Raw genomic sequence first — 25315 nt, forward strand, 5'->3', positions numbered from 1 at the left:
ATTTTTTACGGCGTTTTTATTATTTGCACGAAAACGTATTAGCTATTCCAAATGTTTTGAAATTTTCTATTAATAAAAGATTGTATGTTGGACGATTACATTGAGCAGCGAGTGAGTCGGTTACAAATATGCAAACTTTGCAGTGTTCTCTCCTTTGGAAAAGGCTCAATATTAAGGGCTTAATATTTCTACAGCGTCCTCGTCTCCTTTAGCTCAGATCAGCTGTGCCATCGCATATATATTGCCACCGTACTATCGATTAGTGCCCCGGCAGCGCAACTGGCGGATGCTACAAAGAAAGCTTGGCTTGTCCTTATGATAGCCCAGTTCGGCGTCCTTACTGTAGTAAATTATAACGTTCACGAAAAAATCGAAATCGTTGTTACATTTGTGTGCCGTTCAATAATAAAGTAAAATAATAATCCGTTTGTTGTTTGCTCTGTTTTTTATTTTATTGTAAATCGCTCGGCTTAGCTATGGAGGATGAGACTGCAGAAAGTTATGTTCTTGACAGATTTGATCCTATAATGAACGAAATGCGCAAGTATGCACTAACTTAACTCACTCGGCCGCTATTGTTTATAAAAGATTTCATTTTGTGTACGATTGTATTGTATTATATTATCTTTTTCATTGCGCGTACTTTTGTCGTTTTAGGAAAAAGGTATTATTGGATTTCGCATTGGTTAACGTTAACGGTGACGAAGTATGGGGTCATTTGCCACTGATGGCTTTAATGAGCGATGTAATTTTAGAGACTGCTATGTTCAAGCGTGAAGAAAGATTGCTGTTGAAAAATATAAATGCTGAATCACTGGAACATGTAGTCAACTACATGTATACTGCTGAAGTAGACTTAACTCGTGATAATGTTCTTGTAAATTGCTTATTTATTTATTTGTTTTGTCATTCAAGAATTTTAATTAATTTATATTATTATTTAGATGATTTTAGGTGCAGCTACTCATTTGGAATTGGAACATTTACAATCACTGTGTTGGGATTTTTTGGCTAATAATTCGAATCGCAACGAAGAGGATATCATTCGACGCGATATCATTCACAAGGCTTGGTCGATAGTAGAAGTATGATGGTTAATAAGTATTAATTCGAAATTTTTTGAACTTCCAACTATGACTTATAGTATTTAACTAATAGATTGATTAGTATTTTTTTTTTTTTATTACATTATAAACAATATTTGCTGCCAAAACCAATTACTTCCATTCTTCTCTATTAAAATATATTTAGTCTGTTCTCATCTCATGCTGTTGTACCCAATGTCTTTTTCTGGTATCACGCATAATTATTAAACTTACTTACCTACTTAAATTTTTACATTACTATAAACTTAGTTTTGTTATGAGTTAGATATTATAAGTAGCTTATTCCATACCTATATGATAGGTGTTAGTATATTATAAATGTAATTAAACTGTGTGATTATTAACTTGCATTTAAGTACAAATTTTTCATGTAATTGCCAATTGGTATTTAGTGTTTACATATTAGACATTTTACTTCTACTACTAGTATAAGGTGTAGATTTTAATACATTTGTTAGCTTCATTGCAGATCTGAAAAGTTTTTATTTTTATTTTTTGTATCCGATTTTTTCTTGAGTTACTGTTGCAAAATCACCGTTTTCTCAAATGATTATATAAATAATTTAATTTTAATTCTTTGATCTAGCACTATAATATAATATAAAATAGTACAATAATAATTATACTCTTAAGTCACGTTTACACTGCCGCCCAAAATGTACTAATTCCTTAAAAGCATTTGTTGTTTTACATTTTTTTTATATAATATTGTATACCATTGTTTTATTTAATTATAATAAGTGTGCTGTGTTTTATTTAATTCAAAGATTGGGTGAATATATAACAAATCAAATATGAATTTTATTTTTAATTGTGCCATGTAAGCTAAATAATGTGTAACATACCTTAGAAAAAAATCTGTGCATAATTTTAATCAGTTGACGTGAATTATTTGCACTACGCCTAAGTTTGCTAATATATTTATCAAGTTATTTAAATAATTAAAATATTGACTTATAAGCTGTTTTTCGAGTAAGCTGTAAATGTGTTTCTAAATATATTTCGATATTATGTCAAACACTTAAACATTTTGAATTTTTCATTAGTCTAAAACCAATAACAAAAAAAAAACTTATTGCATTATGTCTGTTAGCTATATCACGAATGTACATTTTGATAATTTAGTATGTGTTTACAAGTAGGTATTTAGAGAAACTTAAAATTATTGAAATAATTAATCACATAGCTTATACTTATTAAGTACTTCCTATTAAATATATAATTATTTAAATGAATATTTACTATTTTATATATTTCGAACATTACAGTGTTTTCTCAAGTCAGTTTAAACGTCTCAGTCCTCTTTTGGTGAGCTGATATAGGTAATGCTTTAGACATAATAAAAATATAAAGTGTAAAAATAAGAAAATTGTTATATTTAAAAATTATAAAACAAAAATTAAACGTGTTGTAACTTGTTTAAACCATAAAATAGAAATTCAAAAATAGAAATTTCTATACTTGTTATATAGGTACCTAAGAAAAAAATTTGTGCATAATTTTAATTAGTTGCCGTTAAATACTTGCAGTTTATCTAGGTTTGCAAATATGGTTATGAAGTTATTTAAATAATTAAAATAATGACTTATAAGCTACCTGCTGGTTTGTTTTAACTTTATTGAATAAGCTGTAAATATTTTTCGAAATATAATTCGATAACATGTCATACAATTAAACATTTTGTATTCTTTTTGATTTTTTGCTAGTGATTTTAACTCTAAAACCAATAGTTTAAAAAAACTTATTTCATCATTATAACATCTTAATATTTTTGAAGACAATATATTGACACATTAACACATTGAATTCTTGTATTTAGTGTACCTAATCAATTATTTATCTTTGATAATCGCAATATCTGTTATTGAATTATTATAATTCAACCGTACTCCGCTTTTTTAACACGAAACGTTTTATAGAAAAATGATTTTATTCAAATCTTTTTTGTCTTAGTGTTTGTATTTTGGACGTTTTTATTATTTGCATTAGGTTTGTTTCAAATAATTTCACCGCGGCGAACTTACCCAACAACCACAAAATATTTTTTTTTTTAATGTACCATACTACTTATAATATTTTTGATTTCGGTTTTTATTATAAAACCTGTATAATATTATAGACGGTATTTTTGTAAATTTTCCTCAGTATGCATTATAAAGTATAAACATATATTTATATGTAGGTCTGAATTGCAAATCATTTGCTGTTAAAACGAAACTGTTGTTGTGTGTTTCTGCTGTTGTTTTCGTCGTAAGTGTTCTTATTTGTACAAATGTTTCTAATAGGAAAATATTTCACAAAAAAAACAATTCATTTTTTGTTTTGGCAGTATTTTTTGTCCCTGGTAAAGATTTTTCTGTTTAAAAAAAATATAAAACAAATTTTTACACATATTAGATTTACACTATACACAGTATACTTTTGTTACACATACCTTAAGTGTTTATTTTAATTGAAAAAACCATAGGTTAAGAAAACAAATAAAGACAGTTTTTTTAGTCACTTTTAGGAAAAGAAATTAATTAATTCCAATATTTTTTTAAAACAAACATACTTAATTTAATCGCTCAAGATCGAGGCATATTAGGTTGGAGAGAGATCACAAGTCTTCCATAATCATTATAACTAAATATCATAAAAATCACTATAAAATAGCTAAACTTTGAGTATTATTACATTTTTTTTTTTTGCCATAAAAGTTGTATGAAGTCACTCGTTGTGGATAAATTGTTTGTTATTAAGTACACTAAAATCTTCTCTATGGGGCAAAAAGGCGGATTTTTTATTTCTGTTTTCAAAATTGTTCTTTAAGCGGTTTATGTTTTTACTTTTTCATAGTATTTTTTCTAATAAATCTAACTAATTTTCTGATTATTAAATCGAAAATCTGACCTTTAGCTGCCACAGAGAAAATAGTAACACTCACATAAAACAAAATCGAAACTGAATTCCCTCCAATGGATTGACTTTCTCCATAACTCGGAGAAAAATAACTTTAAGTGTTGTATAACTAGAAATAATTAATATTTGTTTACATTAAAATTAGTCGGCATACTTAAAACGGTTTCTGGATAAATTTGTATAAAATATTGCCTATCTTTTGCGCCTTAAAAAAATAGCGCTATCCGTTGCTGGAATTCCTTCGACTCAAGACGACCACATTGTTATATTATGTTTGGAAAACTATTTTTTTAATTTTTTCCATTTAAAATTAATACCGTTTGTAAATACAGCAATGATAATATTGTAATTTGTATAGTATTCGATAGTGACTGTTTATTATTATTATTATTGCATGCGGTCGGTTTTAAGGGGTTTTGTATAGGCAATATATAAGTAAAAATAGATTCAAAAAATTTCGACCATGTCGATTGATTTACCGGTTAATCTATGTAAGCTTCAGATATTGTTATTAATTTGAATAAAATGTATTCTAAGAGCAAAACCCATTTTGGTTTATTTCAGACCAAAAACCCAGACAAATGTGATTAAATTCGAGTTGCTTTACTGTGTTATGTAGGAAGCCGATTTTCAAAACTTATAAACAAAAAAATATACTATTTGTGTTTTTAATTTAACTGATTTCCTCATCATGCCTAAAAAACCTATTTTAATAACGATAGGTATGTAATATGAGAGGTAACCCATTACAATCCAATACCATTGTATTATTATTACAACTTGATTAAACTAATTTATTATTTTTATTGTACAAATTGGTCGTTGCTATAAAGTGGTCACAAAAATGTAATTATAACTTTTTTTATTGTATTTATTATATTTTAACATTAAGTTTTATTATATATAAATACAATGTTAATTGCTGGTATATACTATTATTAAAAATATATATGTATAATATATTAAACCATAACAATTGGGGAACACTGTATTACATCAACTCTCTATTTATACTTGGTGTTTATACTAATTTATTTATTTTTTTTCGTGAAAATTGTTTGTTGTTGCTATAAGGTGATCATCAAAATTTCATTATAACCTTTTCAAAGAAATGTTTGAAACTAAAGTAATGAGAAAAGCTAAGTTTAAGTATGGTTAGCTGTTGAATCAACAATATAATTTTTTGATAATAATAATTTTTCCGGTGGTGAATTCTCCACAATGTTCAGTTAATAAAAAAGCTATGTCGAAAATTGGCATACAACAACATATTGATAATATTTAAAACTAAGAACAATTGACCTTAACATACTAATGAGCACTGTATTAAATGTTTACAACAATTTCAGTATCTTATGTAACAATACTTTCACATTTGATATACTTTTAACAAATCGATTCCTGGGTTAAAGCAGAAACTTTTTATTATATTCATTGCTGACTTTTCGGTATTTCTAGCGTTTTTTTTTTTTAACATAATAACGGACTTAAGGTATCCATTAGCTATATGTTGGAACACTTCTTTTTTTCCTTCTTTGTTTTCGTTGGGCTAGAATATACATAACATATTTTACGATAACGTTAAATGATTATGTCCGTATTGACGGATTCCTTACCAACAATATTGGGAAAAAAAATTCCCTTTAAAAGCAGTCACCCCTTAAAAATTTGCAAAATCATTTCCTATACTTTTAAATATTTTCCCTTATACCTAAGCGAATAAAAACAAAAGAATTCGTCTTGGAAATTTTAAATATTCAAGTATGAAACATAGTATTTGTTTAATACCCATCAGCTATGTACAAAGTGTCCCACAAACGAAATAACTTTTGTTCTAGTGAATATTTTTAAGGTTTTTTTTTTTTTTTTATTGACTTATACTCGTTCCCGCTAAAATAACACGACCTTTTTAAATTGCACTTAACTATTTTACTTTTTTTTAATAATTTGTTTATTTTTAAAAAACAAATTCAATCGAGAGTAATTTGCTGAGAATTTTGACCGGTCCATAATCAGCTTTGGATTATTACTTTTTAAGTTATTAAAGGTTAGGTTAGGTTGGGTGGTGGAATGAGGTAGAGTAATGCGTGCTGATAAAAATAACTATCTAAAGTGATTTTTAGTTTTTCATTTCACTTATTATTATATTTTACAATGTCTGTTACTGAATTATTATAATTCAACCGTAGTTACGCTTTTTTTACATGAAACGTTTTATAGAAAAATGATTTTATTTAAATCATTTCCATCTTAATGTTTATATTTTTTACGGCGTTTTTATTATTTGCACGAAAACGTATTAGCTATTCCAAATGTTTTGAAATTTTCTATTAATAAAAGATTGTATGTTGGACGATTACATTGAGCAGCGAGTGAGTCGGTTACAAATATGCAAACTTTGCAGTGTTCTCTCCTTTGGAAAAGGCTCAATATTAAGGGCTTAATATTTCTACAGCGTCCTCGTCTCCTTTAGCTCAGATCAGCTGTGCCATCGCATATATATTGCCACCGTACTATCGATTAGTGCCCCGGCAGCGCAACTGGCGGATGCTACAAAGAAAGCTTGGCTTGTCCTTATGATAGCCCAGTTCGGCGTCCTTACTGTAGTAAATTATAACGTTCACGAAAAAATCGAAATCGTTGTTACATTTGTGTGCCGTTCAATAATAAAGTAAAATAATAATCCGTTTGTTGTTTGCTCTGTTTTTTATTTTTTGTAAATCGCTCGTCTTAGCTATGGAGGATGAGACTGCAGAAAGTTATGTTCTTGACAGATTTGATCCTATAATGAACGAAATGCGCAAGTATGCACTAACTTAACTCACTCGGCCGCTATTGTTTATAAAAGATTTCATTTTGTGTACGATTGTATTGTATTATATTATCTTTTTCATTGCGCGTACTTTTGTCGTTTTAGGAAAAAGGTATTATTGGATTTCGCATTGGTTAACGAAAACGGTGACGAAGTATGGGGTCATATGCCACTGATGGCTTTAATGAGCGATGTAATTTTAGATACTGCTATGTTCAAGCGTGAAAATAGATTGCTGTTGAAAAATATAAATGCTGAATCACTGGAACATGTAGTCAACTACATGTATACTGCTGAAGTAGACTTAACTCGTGATAATGTTTATGTAAATTACTAATTTATTTATTTGTTTTGTCATTCAAGAATTTTAATTAATTTATATTATTATTTAGATGATTTTAGGTGCAGCTACTCATTTGGAATTGGAACATTTACAATCACTGTGTTGGGATTTTTTGGCTAATAATTCGAATCGCAACGAAGAGGATATCATTCGATGCGATATCATTCTCACGGCTTGGTCGATAGTAGAAGTATGATGGTAAAATAAGTATTAATTCGACATTTTTTTGAACTTCCAACTATGACTTATAGTATTTAACTAATAGATTGATTAGTATTTTTTTTTTTTTTATTACATTATAAACAATATTTGCTGCCAAAACCAATTACTTCCATTCTTCTCTATTAAAATATATTTAGTCTGTTCTCATCTCATGCTGTTGTACCCAATGTCTTTTTCTGGTATCACGCATAATTATTAAACTTACTTACCTACTTAAATTTTTACATTATTATAAACTTAGTTTTGTTATGAGTTAGATATTATAAGTAGCTTATTCCATACCTATATGATAGGTGTTAGTATATTATAAATGTAATTAAACTGTGTGATTATTAACTTGCATTTAAGTACAAATTTTTCATGTAATTGCCAATTGGTATTTAGTGTTTACATATTAGACATTTTACTTCTACTACTAGTATAAGGTGTAGATTTTAATACATTTGTTAGCTTCATTGCAGATCTGAAAAGTTTTTATTTTTATTTTTTGTATCCGATTTTTTCTTGAGTTACTGTTGCAAAATCACCGTTTTCTCAAATGATTATATAAATAATTTAATTTTAATTCTTTGATCTAGCACTATAATATAATATAAAATAGTACAATAATAATTATACTCTTAAGTCACGTTTACACTGCCGCCCAAAATGTACTAATTCCTTAAAAGCATTTGTTGTTTTACATTTTTTTTATATAATATTGTATACCATTGTTTTATTTAATTATAATAAGTGTGCTGTGTTTTATTTAATTCAAAGATTGGGTGAATATATAACAAATCAAATATGAATTTTATTTTTAATTGTGCCATGTAAGCTAAATAATGTGTAACATACCTTAGAAAAAAATCTGTGCATAATTTTAATCAGTTGACGTGAATTATTTGCACTACGCCTAAGTTTGCTAATATATTTATCAAGTTATTTAAATAATTAAAATATTGACTTATAAGCTGTTTTTCGAGTAAGCTGTAAATGTGTTTCTAAATATATTTCGATATTATGTCAAACACTTAAACATTTTGAATTTTTCATTAGTCTAAAACCAATAACAAAAAAAAAACTTATTGCATTATGTCTGTTAGCTATATCACGAATGTACATTTTGATAATTTAGTATGTGTTTACAAGTAGGTATTTAGAGAAACTTAAAATTATTGAAATAATTAATCACATAGTTTATACTTATTAAGTACTTCCTATTAAATATATAATTATTTAAATGAATATTTACTATTTTATATATTTCGAACATTACAGTGTTTTCTCAAGTCAGTTTAAACGTCTCAGTCCTCTTTTGGTGAGCTGATATAGGTAATGCTTTAGACATAATAAAAATATAAAGTGTAAAAATAAGAAAATTGTTATATTTAAAAATTATAAAACAAAAATTAAACGTGTTGTAACTTGTTTAAACCATAAAATAGAAATTCAAAAATAGAAATTTCTATACTTGTTATATAGGTACCTTAGAAAAAAATCTGTGCATAATTTTAATTAGTTGCCGTTAAATACTTGCAGTTTATCTAGGTTTGCAAACATGGTTATGAAGTTATTTAAATAATTAAAATAATGACTTATAAGCTACCTGCTGGTTTGTTTTAACTTTATTGAATAAGCTGTAAATATTTTTCGAAATATAATTCGATAACATGTCATACAATTAAACATTTTGTATTCTTTTTGATTTTTTGCTAGTGATTTTAACTCTAAAACCAATAGTTTAAAAAAACTTATTTCATCATTATAACATCTTAATATTTTTGAATACAATATATTGACACATTAACACATTGAATTCTTGTATTTAGTGTACCTAATCAATTATTTATCTTTGATAATCGCAATATCTGTTATTGAATTATTATAATTCAACCGTACTCCGCTTTTTTAACACGAAACGTTTTATAGAAAAATGATTTTATTCAAATCTTTTTTGTCTTAGTGTTTGTATTTTGGACGTTTTTATTATTTGCATTAGGTTTGTTTCAAATAATTTCACCGCGGCGAACTTACCCAACAACCACAAAATATTTTTTTTTTTAATGTACCATACTACTTATAATATTTTTGATTTCGGTTTTTATTATAAAACCTGTATAATATTATAGACGGTATTTTTGTAAATTTTCCTCAGTATGCATTATAAAGTATAAACATATATTTATATGTAGGTCTGAATTGCAAATCATTTGCTGTTAAAACGAAACTGTTGTTGTGTGTTTCTGCTGTTGTTTTCGTCGTAAGTGTTCTTATTTGTACAAATGTTTCTAATAGGAAAATATTTCACAAAAAAAACAATTCATTTTTTGTTTTGGCAGTATTTTTTGTCCCTGGTAAAGATTTTTCTGTTTAAAAAAAATATAAAACAAATTTTTACACATATTAGATTTACACTATACACAGTATACTTTTGTTACACATACCTTAAGTGTTTATTTTAATTGAAAAAACCATAGGTTAAGAAAACAAATAAAGACAGTTTTTTTAGTCACTTTTAGGAAAAGAAATTTATTAATTCCAATATTTTTTTAAAACAAACATACTTAATTTAATCGCTCAAGATCGAGGCATATTAGGTTGGAGAGAGATCACAAGTATTCCATAATCATTATAACTAAATATCATAAAAATCACTATAAAATAGCTAAACTTTGAGTATTATTACATTTTTTTTTTTGCCATAAAAGTTGTATTAAGTCACTAGTTGTGGATAAATTGTTTGTTATTAAGTACACTAAAATCTTCTCTATGGGGCAAAAAGGCGGATTTTTTATTTCTGTTTTCAAAATTGTTCTTTAAGCGGTTTATGTTTTTACTTTTTCATAGTATTTTTTCTAATAAATCTAACTAATTTTCTGATTATTAAATCGAAAATCTGACCTTTAGCTGCCACAGAGAAAATAGTAACACTCACATAAAACAAAATCGAAACTGAATTCCCTCCAATGGATTGACTTTCTCCATAACTCGGAGAAAAATAACTTTAAGTGTTGTATAACTAGAAATAATTAATATTTGTTTACATTAAAATTAGTCGGCATACTTAAAACGGTTTCTGGATAAATTTGTATAAAATATTGCCTATCTTTTGCGCCTTAAAAAAATAGCGCTATCCGTTGCTGGAATTCCTTCGACTCAAGACGACCACATTGTTATATTATGTTTGGAAAACTATTTTTTTAATTTTTTCCATTTAAAATTTATACCGTTTGTAAATACAGCAATGATAATATTGTAATTTGTATAGTATTCGATAGTGACTGTTTATTATTATTATTATTGCATGCGGTCGGTTTTAAGGGGTTTTGTATAGGCAATATATAAGTAAAAAGAGATTCAAAAAATTTCGATCATGTCGATTGATTTACCGGTTAATCTATGTAAGCTTCAGGTATTGTTATTAATTTGAATAAAATGTATTCTAAGAGCAAAACCCATTTTGGTTTATTTCAGACCAAAAACCCAGACAAATGTGATTAAATTCGAGTTGCTTTACTGTGTTATGTAGGAAGCCGATTTTCAAAACTTATAAACAAAAAAATATACTATTTGTGTTTTTAATTTAACTGATTTCCTCATCATGCCTAAAAAACCTATTTTAATAATGATAGGTATGTAATATGAGAGGTAACCCATTACAATCCAATACCATTGTATTATTATTACAACTTGATTAAACTAATTTATTATTTTTATTGTACAAATTGGTCGTTGCTATAAAGTGGTCACAAAAATGTAATTATAACTTTTTTTATTGTATTTATTATATTTTAACATTAAGTTTTATTATATATAAATACAATGTTAATTGCTGGTATATACTATTATTAAATATATATATGTATAATATATTAAACCATAACAATTGGGGAACACTGTATTACATCAACTCTCTATTTATACTTGGTGTTTATACTAATTTATTTATTTTTTTTCGTGAAAATTGTTTGTTGTTGCTATAAGGTGATCATCAAAATTTCATTATAACCTTTTCAAAGAAATGTTTGAAACTAAAGTAATGAGAAAAGCTAAGTTTAAGTATGGTTAGCTGTTGAATCAACAATATAATTTTTTGATAATAATAATTTTTCCGGTGGTGAATTCTCCACAATGTTCAGTTAATAAAAAAGCTATGTCGAAAATTGGCATACAACAACATATTGATAATATTTAAAACTAAGAACAATTGACCTTAACATACTAATGAGCACTGTATTAAATGTTTACAACAATTTCAGTATCTTATGTAACAATACTTTCACATTTGATATACTTTTAACAAATCGATTCCTGGGTTAAAGCAGAAACTTCTTATTATATTCATTGCTGACTTTTCGGTATTTCTAGCGTTTTTTTTTTTTTAACATAATAACGGACTTAAGGTATCCATTAGCTATATGTTGGAACACTTCTTTTTTTCCTTCTTTGTTTTCGTTGGGCTAGAATATACATAACATATTTTACGATAACGTTAAATGATTATGTCCGTATTGACGGATTCCCTACCAACAATATTGGGAAAAAAAAATCCCTTTAAAAGCAGTCACCCCTAAAAATTTGCAAAATCATTTCCTATACTTTTAAATATTTTCCCTTATACCTAAGAGAATAAAAACAAAAGAATTCGTCTTGGAAATTTTAAATATTCAAGTATGAAACATAGTATTTGTTTAATACCCATCAGCTATGTACAAAGTGTCCCACAAACGAAATAACTTTTGTTCTAGTGAATATTTTTAAGGTTTTTTTTTTTTTTTTATTGACTTATACTCGTTCCCGCTAAAATAACACGACTTTTTTAAATTGCACTTAACTATTTTACTTTTTTTTAATAATTTGTTTATTTTTAAAAAACAAATTCAATCGAGAGTAATTTGCTGAGAATTTTGACCGGTCCATAATCAGCTTTGGATTATTACTTTTTAAGTTATTAAAGGTTAGGTTAGGTTGGGTGGTGGAATGAGGTAGAGTAATGCGTGCTGATAAAAATAACTATCTAAAGTGATTTTTAGTTTTTCATTTCACTTATTATTATATTTTACAATGTCTGTTACTGAATTATTATAATTCAACCGTAGTTACGCTTTTTTTTACATGAAACGTTTTATAGAAAAATGATTTTATTTAAATCATTTCCATCTTAATGTTTATATTTTGTACGGCGTTTTTATTATTTGCACGAAAACGTATTAGCTATTCCAAATGTTTTGAAATTTTCTATTAATAAAAGATTGTATGTTGGACGATTACATTGAGCAGCGAGTGAGTCGGTTACAAATATGCAAACTTTGCAGTGTTCTCTCCTTTGGAAAAGGCTCAATATTAAGGGCTTAATATTTCTACAGCGTCCTCGTCTCCTTTAGCTCAGATCAGCTGTGCCATCGCATATATATTGCCACCGTACTATCGATTAGTGCCCCGGCAGCGCAACTGGCGGATGCTACAAAGAAAGCTTGGCTTGTCCTTATGATAGCCCAGTTCGGCGTCCTTACTGTAGTAAATTATAACGTTCACAAAAAAATCGAAATCGTTGTTACATTTGTGTGCCGTTCAATAATAAAGTAAAATAATAATCCGTTTGTTGTTTGCTCTGTTTTTTATTTTATTGTAAATCGCTCGTCTTAGCTATGGAGGATGAGACTGCAGAAAGTTATGTTCTTGACAGATTTGATCCTATAATGAACGAAATGCGCAAGTATGCACTAACTTAACTCACTCGGCCGCTATTGTTTATAAAAGATTTCATTTTGTGTACGATTGTATTGTATTATATTATCTTTTTCATTGCGCGTACTTTTGTCGTTTTAGGAAAAAGGTATTATTGGATTTCGCATTGGTTAACGAAAACGGTGACGAAGTATGGGGTCATATGCCACTGATGGCTTTAATGAGCGATGTAATTTTAGAGACTGCTATGTTCAAGCGTGAAGAATAGATTGCTGTTGAAAAATATAAATGCTGAATCACTGGAACATGTAGTCAACTACATGTATACTGCTGAAGTAGACTTAACTCGTGATAATGTTCTTGTAAATTGCTAATTTATTTATTTGTTTTGTCATTCAAGAATTTTAATTAATTTATATTATTATTTAGATGATTTTAGGTGCAGCTACTCATTTGGAATTGGAACATTTACAATCACTGTGTTGGGATTTTTTGGCTAATAATTCGAATCGCAACGAAGAGGATATCATTCGATGCGATATCATTCACACGGCTTGGTCGATAGTAGAAGTATGATGGTAAAATAAGTATTAATTCGACATTTTTTTGAACTTCCAACTATGACTTATAGTATTTAACTAATAGATTGATTAGTATTTTTTTTTTTTTTATTACATTATAAACAATATTTGCTGCCAAAACCAATTACTTCCATTCTTCTCTATTAAAATATATTTAGTCTGTTCTCATCTCATGCTGTTGTACCCAATGTCTTTTTCTGGTATCACGCATAATTATTAAACTTACTTACCTACTTAAATTTTTACATTATTATAAACTTAGTTTTGTTATGAGTTAGATATTATAAGTAGCTTATTCCATACCTATATGATAGGTGTTAGTATATTATAAATGTAATTAAACTGTGTGATTATTAACTTGCATTTAAGTACAAATTTTTCATGTAATTGCCAATTGGTATTTAGTGTTTACATATTAGACATTTTACTTCTACTACTAGTATAAGGTGTAGATTTTAATACATTTGTTAGCTTCATTGCAGATCTGAAAAGTTTTTATTTTTATTTTTTGTATCCGATTTTTTCTTGAGTTACTGTTGCAAAATCACCGTTTTCTCAAATGATTATATAAATAATTTAATTTTAATTCTTTGATCTAGCACTATAATATAATATAAAATAGTACAATAATAATTATACTCTTAAGTCACGTTTACACTGCCGCCCAAAATGTACTAATTCCTTAAAAGCATTTGTTGTTTTACATTTTTTTTATATAATATTGTATACCATTGTTTTATTTAATTATAATAAGTGTGCTGTGTTTTATTTAATTCAAAGATTGGGTGAATATATAACAAATCAAATATGAATTTTATTTTTAATTGTGCCATGTAAGCTAAATAATGTGTAACATACCTTAGAAAAAAATCTGTGCATAATTTTAATCAGTTGACGTGAAATATTTGCACTACGCCTAAGTTTACTATTATATTCATCAGGTTATTTAAATAATTAAAATATTGACTTTTAAGCTGTTTTTCGAGTAAGCTGTAAATGTGTTTCTAAATATATTTCGATATTATGTCAAACACTTAAACATTTTGAATTTTTCATTAGTCTAAAACCAATAACAAAAAAAAAACTTATTGCATTATGTCTGTTAGCTATATCACGAATGTACATTTTGATAATTTAGTATGTGTTTACAAGTAGGTATTTAGAGAAACTTAAAATTATTGAAATAATTAATCACATAGTTTATACTTATTAAGTACTTCCTATTAAATATATAATTATTTAAATGAATATTTACTATTTTATATATTTCGAACATTACAGTGTTTTCTCAAGTCAGTTTAAACGTCTCAGTCCTCTTTTGGTGAGCTGATATAGGTAATGCTTTAGACATAATAAAAATATAAAGTGTAAAAATAAGAAAATTGTTATATTTAAAAATTATAAAACAAAAATTAAACGTGTTGTAACTTGTTTAAACCATAAAATAGAAATTCAAAAATAGAAATTTATATACTTGTTATATAGGTACCTAAGAAAAAAATCTGTGCATAATTTTAATTAGTTGCCGTTAAATACTTGCAGTTTATCTAGGTTTGCAAATATGGTTATGAAGTTATTTAAATAATTAAAATAATGACTTATAAGCTACCTGCTGGTTTGTTTTAACTTTATTGAATAAGCTGTAAATATTTTTCGAAATATAATTCGATAACATGTCATACAATTAAACATTTTGTATTCTTTTTGATTTTTTGCTAGTGATTTTAACTCTAAAACCAATAGTTTAAAAAAACTTATTTCATCATTATAACATCTTAATATTTTTGAAGACAATATATTGACACATTAACACATTGAATTCTTGTATTTAGTGTACCTAATCAATTATTTATCTTTGATAATCGCAATATCTGTTATTGAATTATTATAATTCAACCGTACTCCGCTTTTTTAACACGAAACGTTTTATAGAAAAATGATTTTATTCAAATCTTTTTTGTCTTAGTGTTTGTATTTTGGACGTTTTTATTATTTGCATTAGGTTTGTTTCAAATAATTTCACCGGGGCGAACTTACCCAACAACCACAAAATATTTTTTTTTTTAATGTACCATACTACTTATAATATTTTTGATTTCGGTTTTTATTATAAAACCTGTATAATATTATAGACGGTATTTTTGTAAATTTTCCTCAGTATGCATTATAAAGTATAAACATATATTTATATGTAGGTCTGAATTGCAAATCATTTGCTGTTAAAACGAAACTGTTGTTGTGTGTTTCTGCTGTTGTTTTCGTCGTAAGTGTTCTTATTTGTACAAATGTTTCTAATAGGAAAATATTTCACAAAAAAAACAATTCATTTTTTGTTTTGGCAGTATTTTTTGTCCCTGGTAAAGATTTTTCTGTTTAAAAAAAATATAAAACAAATTTTTACACATATTAGATTTACACTATACACAGTATACTTTTGTTACACATACCTTAAGTGTTTATTTTAATTGAAAAAACCATAGGTTAAGAAAACAAATAAAGACAGTTTTTTTAGTCACTTTTAGGAAAAGAAATTTATTAATTCCAATATTTTTTTAAAACAAACATACTTAATTTAATCGCTCAAGATCGAGGCATATTAGGTTGGAGAGAGATCACAAGTATTCCATAATCATTATAACTAAATATCATAAAAATCACTATAAAATAGCTAAACTTTGAGTATTATTACATTTTTTTTTTTTGCCATAAAAGTTGTATTAAGTCACTCGTTGTGGATAAATTGTTTGTTATTAAGTACACTAAAATCTTCTCTATGGGGCAAAAAGGCGGATTTTTTATTTCTGTTTTCAAAATTGTTCTTTAAGCGGTTTATGTTTTTACTTTTTCATAGTATTTTTTCTAATAAATCTAACTAATTTTCTGATTATTAAATCGAAAATCTGACCTTTAGCTGCCACAGAGAAAATAGTAACACTCACATAAAACAAAATCGAAACTGAATTCCCTCCAATGGATTGACTTTCTCCATAACTCGGAGAAAAATAACTTTAAGTGTTGTATAACTAGAAATAATTAATATTTGTTTACATTAAAATTAGTCTGCATACTTAAAACGGTTTCTGGATAAATGTGTATAAAATATTGCCTATCTTTTGCGCCTTAAAAAAATAGCGCTATCCGTTGCTGGAATTCCTTCGACTCAAGACGACCACATTGTTATATTATGTTTGGAAAACTATTTTTTTAATTTTTTCCATTTAAAATTAATACCGTTTGTAAATACAGCAATGATAATATTGTAATTTGTATAGTATTCGATAGTGACTGTTTATTATTATTATTATTGCATGCGGTCGGTTTTAAGGGGTTTTGTATAGGCAATATATAAGTAAAAATAGATTCAAAAAATTTCGATCATGTCGATTGATTTACCGGTTAATCTATGTAAGCTTCAGGTATTGTTATTAATTTGAATAAAATGTATTCTAAGAGCAAAACCCATTTTGGTTTATTTCAGACCAAAAACCCAGACAAATGTGATTAAATTCGAGTTGCTTTACTGTGTTATGTAGGAAGCCGATTTTAAAAACTTATAAACAAAAAAATATAATATTTGTGTTTTTAATTTAACTGATTTCCTCATCATGCCTAAAAAACTTATTTTAATAACGATAGGTATGTAATATGAGAGGTAACCCATTACAATCCAATACCATTGTATTATTATTACAACTTGATTAAACTAATTTATTATTTTTATTGTACAAATTGGTCGTTGCTATAAAGTGGTCACAAAAATGTAATTATAACTTTTTTTATTGTATTTATTATATTTTAACATTAAGTTTTATTATATATAAATACAATGTTAATTGCTGGTATATACTATTATTAAAAATATATATGTATAATATATTAAACCATAACAATTGGGGAACACTGTATTACATCAACTCTCTATTTATACTTGGTGTTTATACTAATTTATTTATTTTTTTTTGTGAAAATTGTTTGTTGTTGCTATAAGGTGATCATCAAAATTTCATTATAACCATTTCAAAGAAATGTTTGAAACTAAAGTAATGAGAAAAGCTAAGTTTAAGTATGGTTAGCTGTTGAATCAACAATATAATTTTTTGATAATAATAATTTTTCCGGTGGTGAATTCTCCACAATGTTCAGTTAATAAAAAAGCTATGTCGAAAATTGGCATACAACAACATATTGATAATATTTAAAACTAAGAACAATTGACCTTAACATACTAATGAGCACTGTATTAAATGTTTACAACAATTTCAGTATCTTATGTAACAATACTTTCACATTTGATATACTTTTAACAAATCGATTCCTGGGTTAAAGCAGAAATTTTTTATTATATTCATTGCTGACTTTTCGGTATTTCTAGCGTTTTTTTTTTTTAACATAATAACGGACTTAAGGTATCCATTAGCTATATGTTGGAACACTTCTTTTTTTCCTTCTTTGTTTTCGTTGGGCTAGAATATACATAACATATTTTACGATAACGTTAAATGATTATGTCCGTATTGACGGATTCCTTACCAACAATATTGGGAAAAAAAATTCCCTTTAAAAGCAGTCACCCCTTAAAAATTTGCAAAATCATTTCCTATACTTTTAAATATTTTCCCTTATACCTAAGCGAATAAAAACAAAAGAATTCGTCTTGGAAATTTTAAATATTCAAGTATGAAACATAGTATTTGTTTAATACCCATCAGCTATGTACAAAGTGTCCCACAAACGAAATAACTTTTGTTCTAGTGAATATTTTTAAGGTTTTTTTTTTTTTTTTATTGACTTATACTCGTTCCCGCTAAAATAACACGACCTTTTTAAATTGCACTTAACTATTTTACTTTTTTTTAATAATTTGTTTATTTTTAAAAAACAAATTCAATCGAGAGTAATTTGCTGAGAATTTTGACCGGTCCATAATCAGCTTTGGATTATTACTTTTTAAGTTATTAAAGGTTAGGTTAGGTTGGGTGGTGGAATGAGGTAGAGCAATGCGTGCTGATAAAAATAACTATCTAAAGTGATTTTTAGTTTTTCATTTCACTTATTATTATATTTTACAATGTCTGTTACTGAATTATTATAATTCAACCGTACTACGCTTTTTTCACATGAAACGTTTTATAGAAAAATGATTTTATTTAAATCATTTCCATCTTAATGTTTATATTTTTTACGGCGTTTTTATTATTTGCACGAAAACGTATTAGCTATTCCAAATGTTTTGAAATTTTCTATTAATAAAAGATTGTATGTTGGACGATTACATTGAGCAGCGAGTGAGTCGGTTACAAATATGCAAACTTTGCAGTGTTCTCTCCTTTGGAAAAGGCTCAATATTAAGGGCTTAATATTTCTACAGCGTCCTCGTCTCCTTTAGCTCAGATCAGCTGTGCCATCGCATATATATTGCCACCGTACTATCGATTAGTGCCCCGGCAGCGCAACTGGCGGATGCTACAAAGAAAGCTTGGCTTGTCCTTATGATAGCCCAGTTCGGCGTCCTTACTGTAGTAAATTATAACGTTCACAAAAAAATCGAAATCGTTGTTACATTTGTGTGCCGTTCAATAATAAAGTAAAATAATAATCCGTTTGTTGTTTGCTCTGTTTTTTATTTTTTCGTAAATCGCTCGTCTTAGCTATGGAGGATGAGACTGCAGAAAGTTATGTTCTTCACAGATTTGATCCTATAATGAACGAAATGCGCAAGTATGCACTAACTTAACTCACTCGGCCGCTATTGTTTATAAAAGATTTCATTTTGTGTACGATTGTATTGTATTATATTATCTTTTTCATTGCGCGTACTTTTGTCGTTTTAGGAAAAAGGTATTATTGGATTTCGCATTGGTTAACGAAAACGGTGACGAAGTATGGGGTCATATGCCACTGATGGCTTTAATGAGCGATGTAATTTTAGATACTGCTATGTTCAAGAGTGAAAATAGATTGCTGTTGAAAAATATAAATGCTGAATCACTGGAACATGTAGTCAACTACATGTATACTGCTGAAGTAGACTTAACTCGTGATAATTTTTATGTAAATTACTAATTTATTTATTTGTTTTGTCATTCAAGAATTTTAATTAATTTATATTATTATTTAGATGATTTTAAGTGCAGCTACTCATTTGGAATTGGAACATTTACAATCACTGTGTTGGGATTTTTTGGCTAATAATTCGAATCGCAACGAAGAGGATATCATTCGATGCGATATCATTCTCACGGCTTGGTCGATAGTAGAAGTATGATGGTAAAATAAGTATTAATTCGACATTTTTTTGAACTTCCAACTATGACTTATAGTATTTAACTAATAGATTGATTAGTATTTTTTTTTTTTTTATTACATTATAAACAATATTTGCTGCCAAAACCAATTACTTCCATTCTTCTCTATTAAAATATATTTAGTCTGTTCTCATCTCATGCTGTTGTACCCAATGTCTTTTTCTGGTATCACGCATAATTATTAAACTTACTTACCTACTTAAATTTTTACATTATTATAAACTTAGTTTTGTTATGAGTTAGATATTATAAGTAGCTTATTCCATACCTATATGATAGGTGTTAGTATATTATAAATGTAATTAAACTGTGTGATTATTAACTTGCATTTAAGTACAAATTTTTCATGTAATTGCCAATTGGTATTTAGTGTTTACATAATAGACATTTTACTTCTACTACTAGTATAAGGTGTAGATTTAAATACATTTGTTAGCTTCATTGCAGATCTGAAAAGTTTTTATTTTTATTTTTTGTATCCGATTTTTTCTTGAGTTACTGTTGCAAAATCACCGTTTTCTCAAATGATTATATAAATAATTTAATTTTAATTCTTTGATCTAGCACTATAATATAATATAAAATAGTACAATAATAATTATACTCTTAAGTCACGTTTACACTGCCGCCCAAAATGTACTAATTCCTTAAAAGCATTTGTTGTTTTACATTTTTTTTATATAATATTGTATACCATTGTTTTATTTAATTATAATAAGTGTGCTGTGTTTTATTTAATTCAAAGATTGGGTGAATATATAACAAATCAAATATGAATTTTATTATTAATTGTGCCATGTAAGCTAAATAATGTGTAATATACCTTAGAAAAAAATCTGTGCATAATTTTAATCAGTTGACGTGAAATATTTGCACTACGCCTAAGTTTACTATTATATTCATCAGGTTATTTAAATAATTAAAATAATGACTTTTAAGCTGTTTTTCGAGTAAGCTGTAAATGTGTTTCTAAATATATTTCGATATTATGTCAAACACTTAAACATTTTGAATTTTTCATTAGTCTAAAACCAATAACAAAAAAAAAACTTATTGCATTATGTCTGTTAGCTATATCACGAATGTACATTTTGATAATTTAGTATGTGTTTACAAGTAGGTATTTAGAGAAACTTAAAATTATTGAAATAATTAATCACATAGTTTATACTTATTAAGTACTTCCTATTAAATATAAATTATTTAAATGAATATTTACTATTTTATATATTTCGAACATTACAGTGTTTTCTCAAGTCAGTTTAAACGTCTCAGTCCTCTTTTGGTGAGCTCATATAGGTAATGCTTTAGACATAATAAAAATATAAAGTGTAAAAATAAGAAAATTGTTATATTTAAAAATTATAAAACAAAAATTAAACGTGTTGTAACTTGTTTAAACCATAAAATAGAAATTCAAAAATAGAAATTTATATACTTGTTATATAGGTACCTAAGAAAAAAATCTGTGCATAATTTTAATTAGTTGCCGTTAAATACTTGCAGTTTATCTAGGTTTGCAAATATGGTTATGAAGTTATTTAAATAATTAAAATAATGACTTATAAGCTACCTGCTGGTTTGTTTTAACTTTATTGAATAAGCTGTAAATATTTTTCGAAATATAATTCGATAACATGTCATACAATTAAACATTTTGTATTCTTTTTGATTTTTTGCTAGTGATTTTAACTCTAAAACCAATAGTTTAAAAAAACTTATTTCATCATTATAACATCTTAATATTTTTGAAGACAATATATTGACACATTAACACATTGAATTCTTGTATTTAGTGTACCTAATCAATTATTTATCTTTGATAATCGCAATATCTGTTATTGAATTATTATAATTCAACCGTACTCCGCTTTTTTAACACGAAACGTTTTATAGAAAAACGATTTTATTCAAATCTTTTTTGTCTTAGTGTTTGTATTTTGGACGTTTTTATTATTTGCATTAGGTTTGTTTCAAATAATTTCACCGGGGCGAACTTACCCAACAACCACAAAATATTCGCCTACATAGTTTAGATAATTTACCATGTAGCCCGAAAACTTACTACCTATTCCAACTGTTCTGAAATTTTCTATTAACAAAAGTTTGGATGTTGGACGATTACATTGAACGGCGAGTGAGTCGGTTACAAAAATGCAAACTCTGCAAAGTTCTCTCTTTTGGAAAAGGCTTAACCTAATTAAGGGCTCGTCGTTTTTACAGCGTCCTCGTCTCCTTTGGGATTAATCTATGTTTGAAATTCCAAAAGCCCAGCATAAGAGGAAGTATAGAGATATTATGAGAGTTGCACTGGCATTGCCGGAACTTTGCCTGCTCAGATCAGCTGTGCCATCGCATATATATTGCCACCGTACTATCGATTAGTGCCCCGGCAGCGCAACTGGCGGATGCTACAAAGAAAGCTTGGCTTGTCCTTATGATAGCCCAGTTCGGCGTCCTTACTGTAGTAAATTATAACGTTCACTCTGTGCAAACCACAATAATATTATTCTTAAAAAATCGAAATCGTTGTTACATTTGTACCGTTCAATAATAATCCGTTTGTTGTTTGTAATATCGCGGTGGCCGCTAACAACGACTTTCAGGATAGCCACTCTTGAAGTTAATGTTTAACTAAAATATTTTCATAATCTATTGACGTTTGTTGTTATCTCTGTTTTTTTTTTACGAACCACTCGTCTTCGCTATGGACATGACTACAAAAAGAGGTTTCATTGAAAGATCTCGTCAAATGAACGAAATGCGCAAGTACGCACTATGCTGTAATTACCTAACTTGACCGCTTTTTTGTTTAGATTTTATTTTGTGTACGACAGTGTTATAACGTTATCTTTTTCGTTGCGCACGCTTTTTGTTCGATTATTTTATCACGTTGACCGCCACGGGGTTTTTCACTGTGTTACTTGTAACGGCCATGAGACATAATTCGAAATCTCAACTTTTTCCCAAAAATGTGTCGTGAGATTAATTAAGAGATCTCATTCCCATTTATTTTCAATTGGTGATATTTCGTTTCTGGTCTCAACTATCAGTTTTTTAACATTTTATTTGAAAAGTACAGTGTTGCCACTTTCATTGGGTCTATTTAGCAAGCGTCTAGCGTTATCAGGTTTTTTTCTATGATTTTTTGAAATGTATGTATTCTATGATTATCTTATCATTGATACCATGCGCATATTTTTTTTAAACGTACTGTGTTTCAACATAATTTAATATATTATATAATATTATTATTATAATATTAAGTTTTTAAAAATTAATAATGGACACTGACCGTATTAATGACATGTTAAATTCACCCTTTGATTACTCATCGTACGATGATTATATACCTACTACTATAGTATTTAAATAGTTTATGTTTTTCAAATTTCAAGAAGAAAATATAGACTTTTTTAGTATAATATATATATGTTTTACTACAATGATAAACAGGTTAGTTTTTAAAATAAAAATGTTTTGATATTTAATCTGAGATCTCATAAAATGGTAATAATTGGTATGATATTTATTTGAAGATCTCGCGGTAAGGGTAATATTAATAATTTTTCAGTGAGTTACATCCTACGGCCACAAGATCGAATTTGAAATCTCAGCTCTAATTGACTTGAATCTATAAAAAACGTATTAGAAACAACTTTTTATTAATGTTTACAAATTTCGAATAAAATCTTCGAAAAAAACCCCTTGGCGGCCAGGACAAAGTTTTGTGATATCTCATATTAAATCTCATGGCGGTCAACGTGTTAACAGTTCTACGTTGTAATGTATAGGTAACAATATTAATCTTAGATTTATTATGATTTTAGAAAAAAGGAACTATTGGATTTCGTATTGGTCAACGACAACGGTGACCAAGTATGGGGTCATATGCTCGTGATGGCTTCAATGAGCCGTTTGGTTAAGAAAGCAGCTCTGAAGGGTGAAAGAAGATTGTTTTTAAAATATATAAGTGCTGAGTCGATGGCACATATAGTCAATTACATGTATACTATTGAAGTAGACTTAACTCGTGGAAATGTTGATGTAATGTACTTATTTATTTATTTTGTCGTTCGACAATTTTAATTAATTTATAATATCGTTTCAGAATATTTTAGCCGGAGCTTCTCAACTGAGGATGATATACTTACAAGAAGCGTGTGTGAATTTTTTGGATAATAATGCGAATGGCAACGAAGAGGATTACTTTTGGTGATGTCTTGGTTGAAATAGTATGATGGTTAATAAGTATTAATTCATCATTTTTTGAACTTCGAACTATGACTTATAGTATTTAACTAATAGCTTGATTAGTATTTTTTTTTATATTATATTATAAGCAATATTTGCTGCCCTTTGCTGCCAAAACCAATTTCTTCCACTCTTCTCTATTGAAATATATTTAGTCTATTCTCATCTCATGCTGGTGTACCCAATGTCTTTTCCTGGTATCATCCACATTTATTAAACTTACTTACCTACTTGAATTTTTACTTTATTATAAACTTAGTTTTGTTATGAGTTAGATATTATAGGTAGCTTATTGCATACCTATATGATAGGTGTTAGTATATTATAAATGTAATTAAACTGTGTGATTATTAACTTGCATTTAAGTACAAATTTTTCATGTAATTGCCAATTGGTATTTAGTGTTTACATAAGAGTCATTATACTTCTACTACTAGTATAAGGTGTAGATTTAAACACATTTGTTAGCTTCACTGCAGAGCTGAGAAGTTTTTATTTTTTTTGTATCCGATTTTTTTCTTAAATTACTGTTGCAAAATCCCTGTTTTCTTAAATGATTAAATAATAACATTGAAAAATTTAATTTTAATTCTTTGATCTAGCACTATAATATAATATAAAATAGTACAATAATAATTATACTCTTAAGTCACGTTTACACTGCCGCCCCAAATGTACTAATTCCTTAAAAGCATTTGTTGTTTTACATTTTTTTTATATAATATTGTATACCATTGTTTTATTTAATTATAATAAGTGTGCTGTGTTTTATTTTATTCAACGATTGGGTGAATATATAACAAATCAAATATGAATTTTATTTTTAATTGTGCCATGTAAGCTAAATAATGTGTAATATACCTTAGAAAAAAATCTGTGCATAATTTTAATCAGTTGACGTGAAATATTTGCACTACGCCTAAGTTTACTATTATATTTATCAGGTTATTTAAATAATTAAAATATTGACTTATAAGCTGTTTTTCGAGTAAGCTGTAAATGTGTTTCTAAATATATTTCGATATTATGTCAAACACTTAAACATTTTGTATTCTTTTGAATTTTTCATTAGTCTAAAACCAATAACAAAAAAAAAACGTATTTCATCATGTCTGTTAGCT

General features: G+C 27.3%; 2 protein-coding genes across 7 annotated transcripts; both read left to right on the plus strand.

Moving 5' to 3' along the window:
• On the plus strand, positions 1 to 24855 carry LOC126837046 (kelch-like protein 3). Of its 6 annotated transcripts, none has more exons than XR_007685431.1 (5): positions 1 to 544; positions 658 to 877; positions 7212 to 7360; positions 23771 to 23987; positions 24052 to 24855. XR_007685431.1 is itself a non-coding variant. In XM_050570768.1 (3 exons), exons 1-3 carry the CDS (start codon positions 477 to 479, stop codon positions 7356 to 7358), a joined length of 435 nt encoding a protein of 144 aa, XP_050426725.1. In that variant the 5' UTR covers positions 1 to 476; the 3' UTR covers positions 7359 to 8315. The 6 variants fall into 6 exon arrangements, 2 of the variants coding, with proteins under 2 accessions (XP_050426725.1, XP_050426726.1); XR_007685430.1 differs by lacking the exons at positions 1 to 544; positions 658 to 877 and adding exons at positions 6742 to 6811; positions 6925 to 7144; XM_050570768.1 differs by lacking the exons at positions 658 to 877; positions 23771 to 23987; positions 24052 to 24855 and adding an exon at positions 6925 to 7144 and having other exon boundaries at positions 7212 to 8315.
• LOC126837045 (kelch-like protein 3) lies at positions 12665 to 20131 on the plus strand. The gene is made up of 3 exons (XM_050570767.1): positions 12665 to 13082; positions 19467 to 19686; positions 19754 to 20131. The coding sequence occupies exons 1-3, from the start codon at positions 13015 to 13017 to the stop codon at positions 19898 to 19900; spliced, it is 435 nt and encodes a 144-aa protein (XP_050426724.1). The 5' UTR covers positions 12665 to 13014; the 3' UTR covers positions 19901 to 20131.
• Positions 24856 to 25315: the final 460 nt, after the last annotated feature.

Source organism: Adelges cooleyi, unplaced genomic scaffold (genome assembly GCF_023614345.1).
Source record: "Adelges cooleyi isolate 19-005CV unplaced genomic scaffold, UGA_ACOO_1.1 ACOO_flye_CR_arks_rails_tigmint_CR_PRNA_247, whole genome shotgun sequence".
Classification (NCBI taxonomy): domain Eukaryota; kingdom Metazoa; phylum Arthropoda; class Insecta; order Hemiptera; family Adelgidae; genus Adelges; species Adelges cooleyi.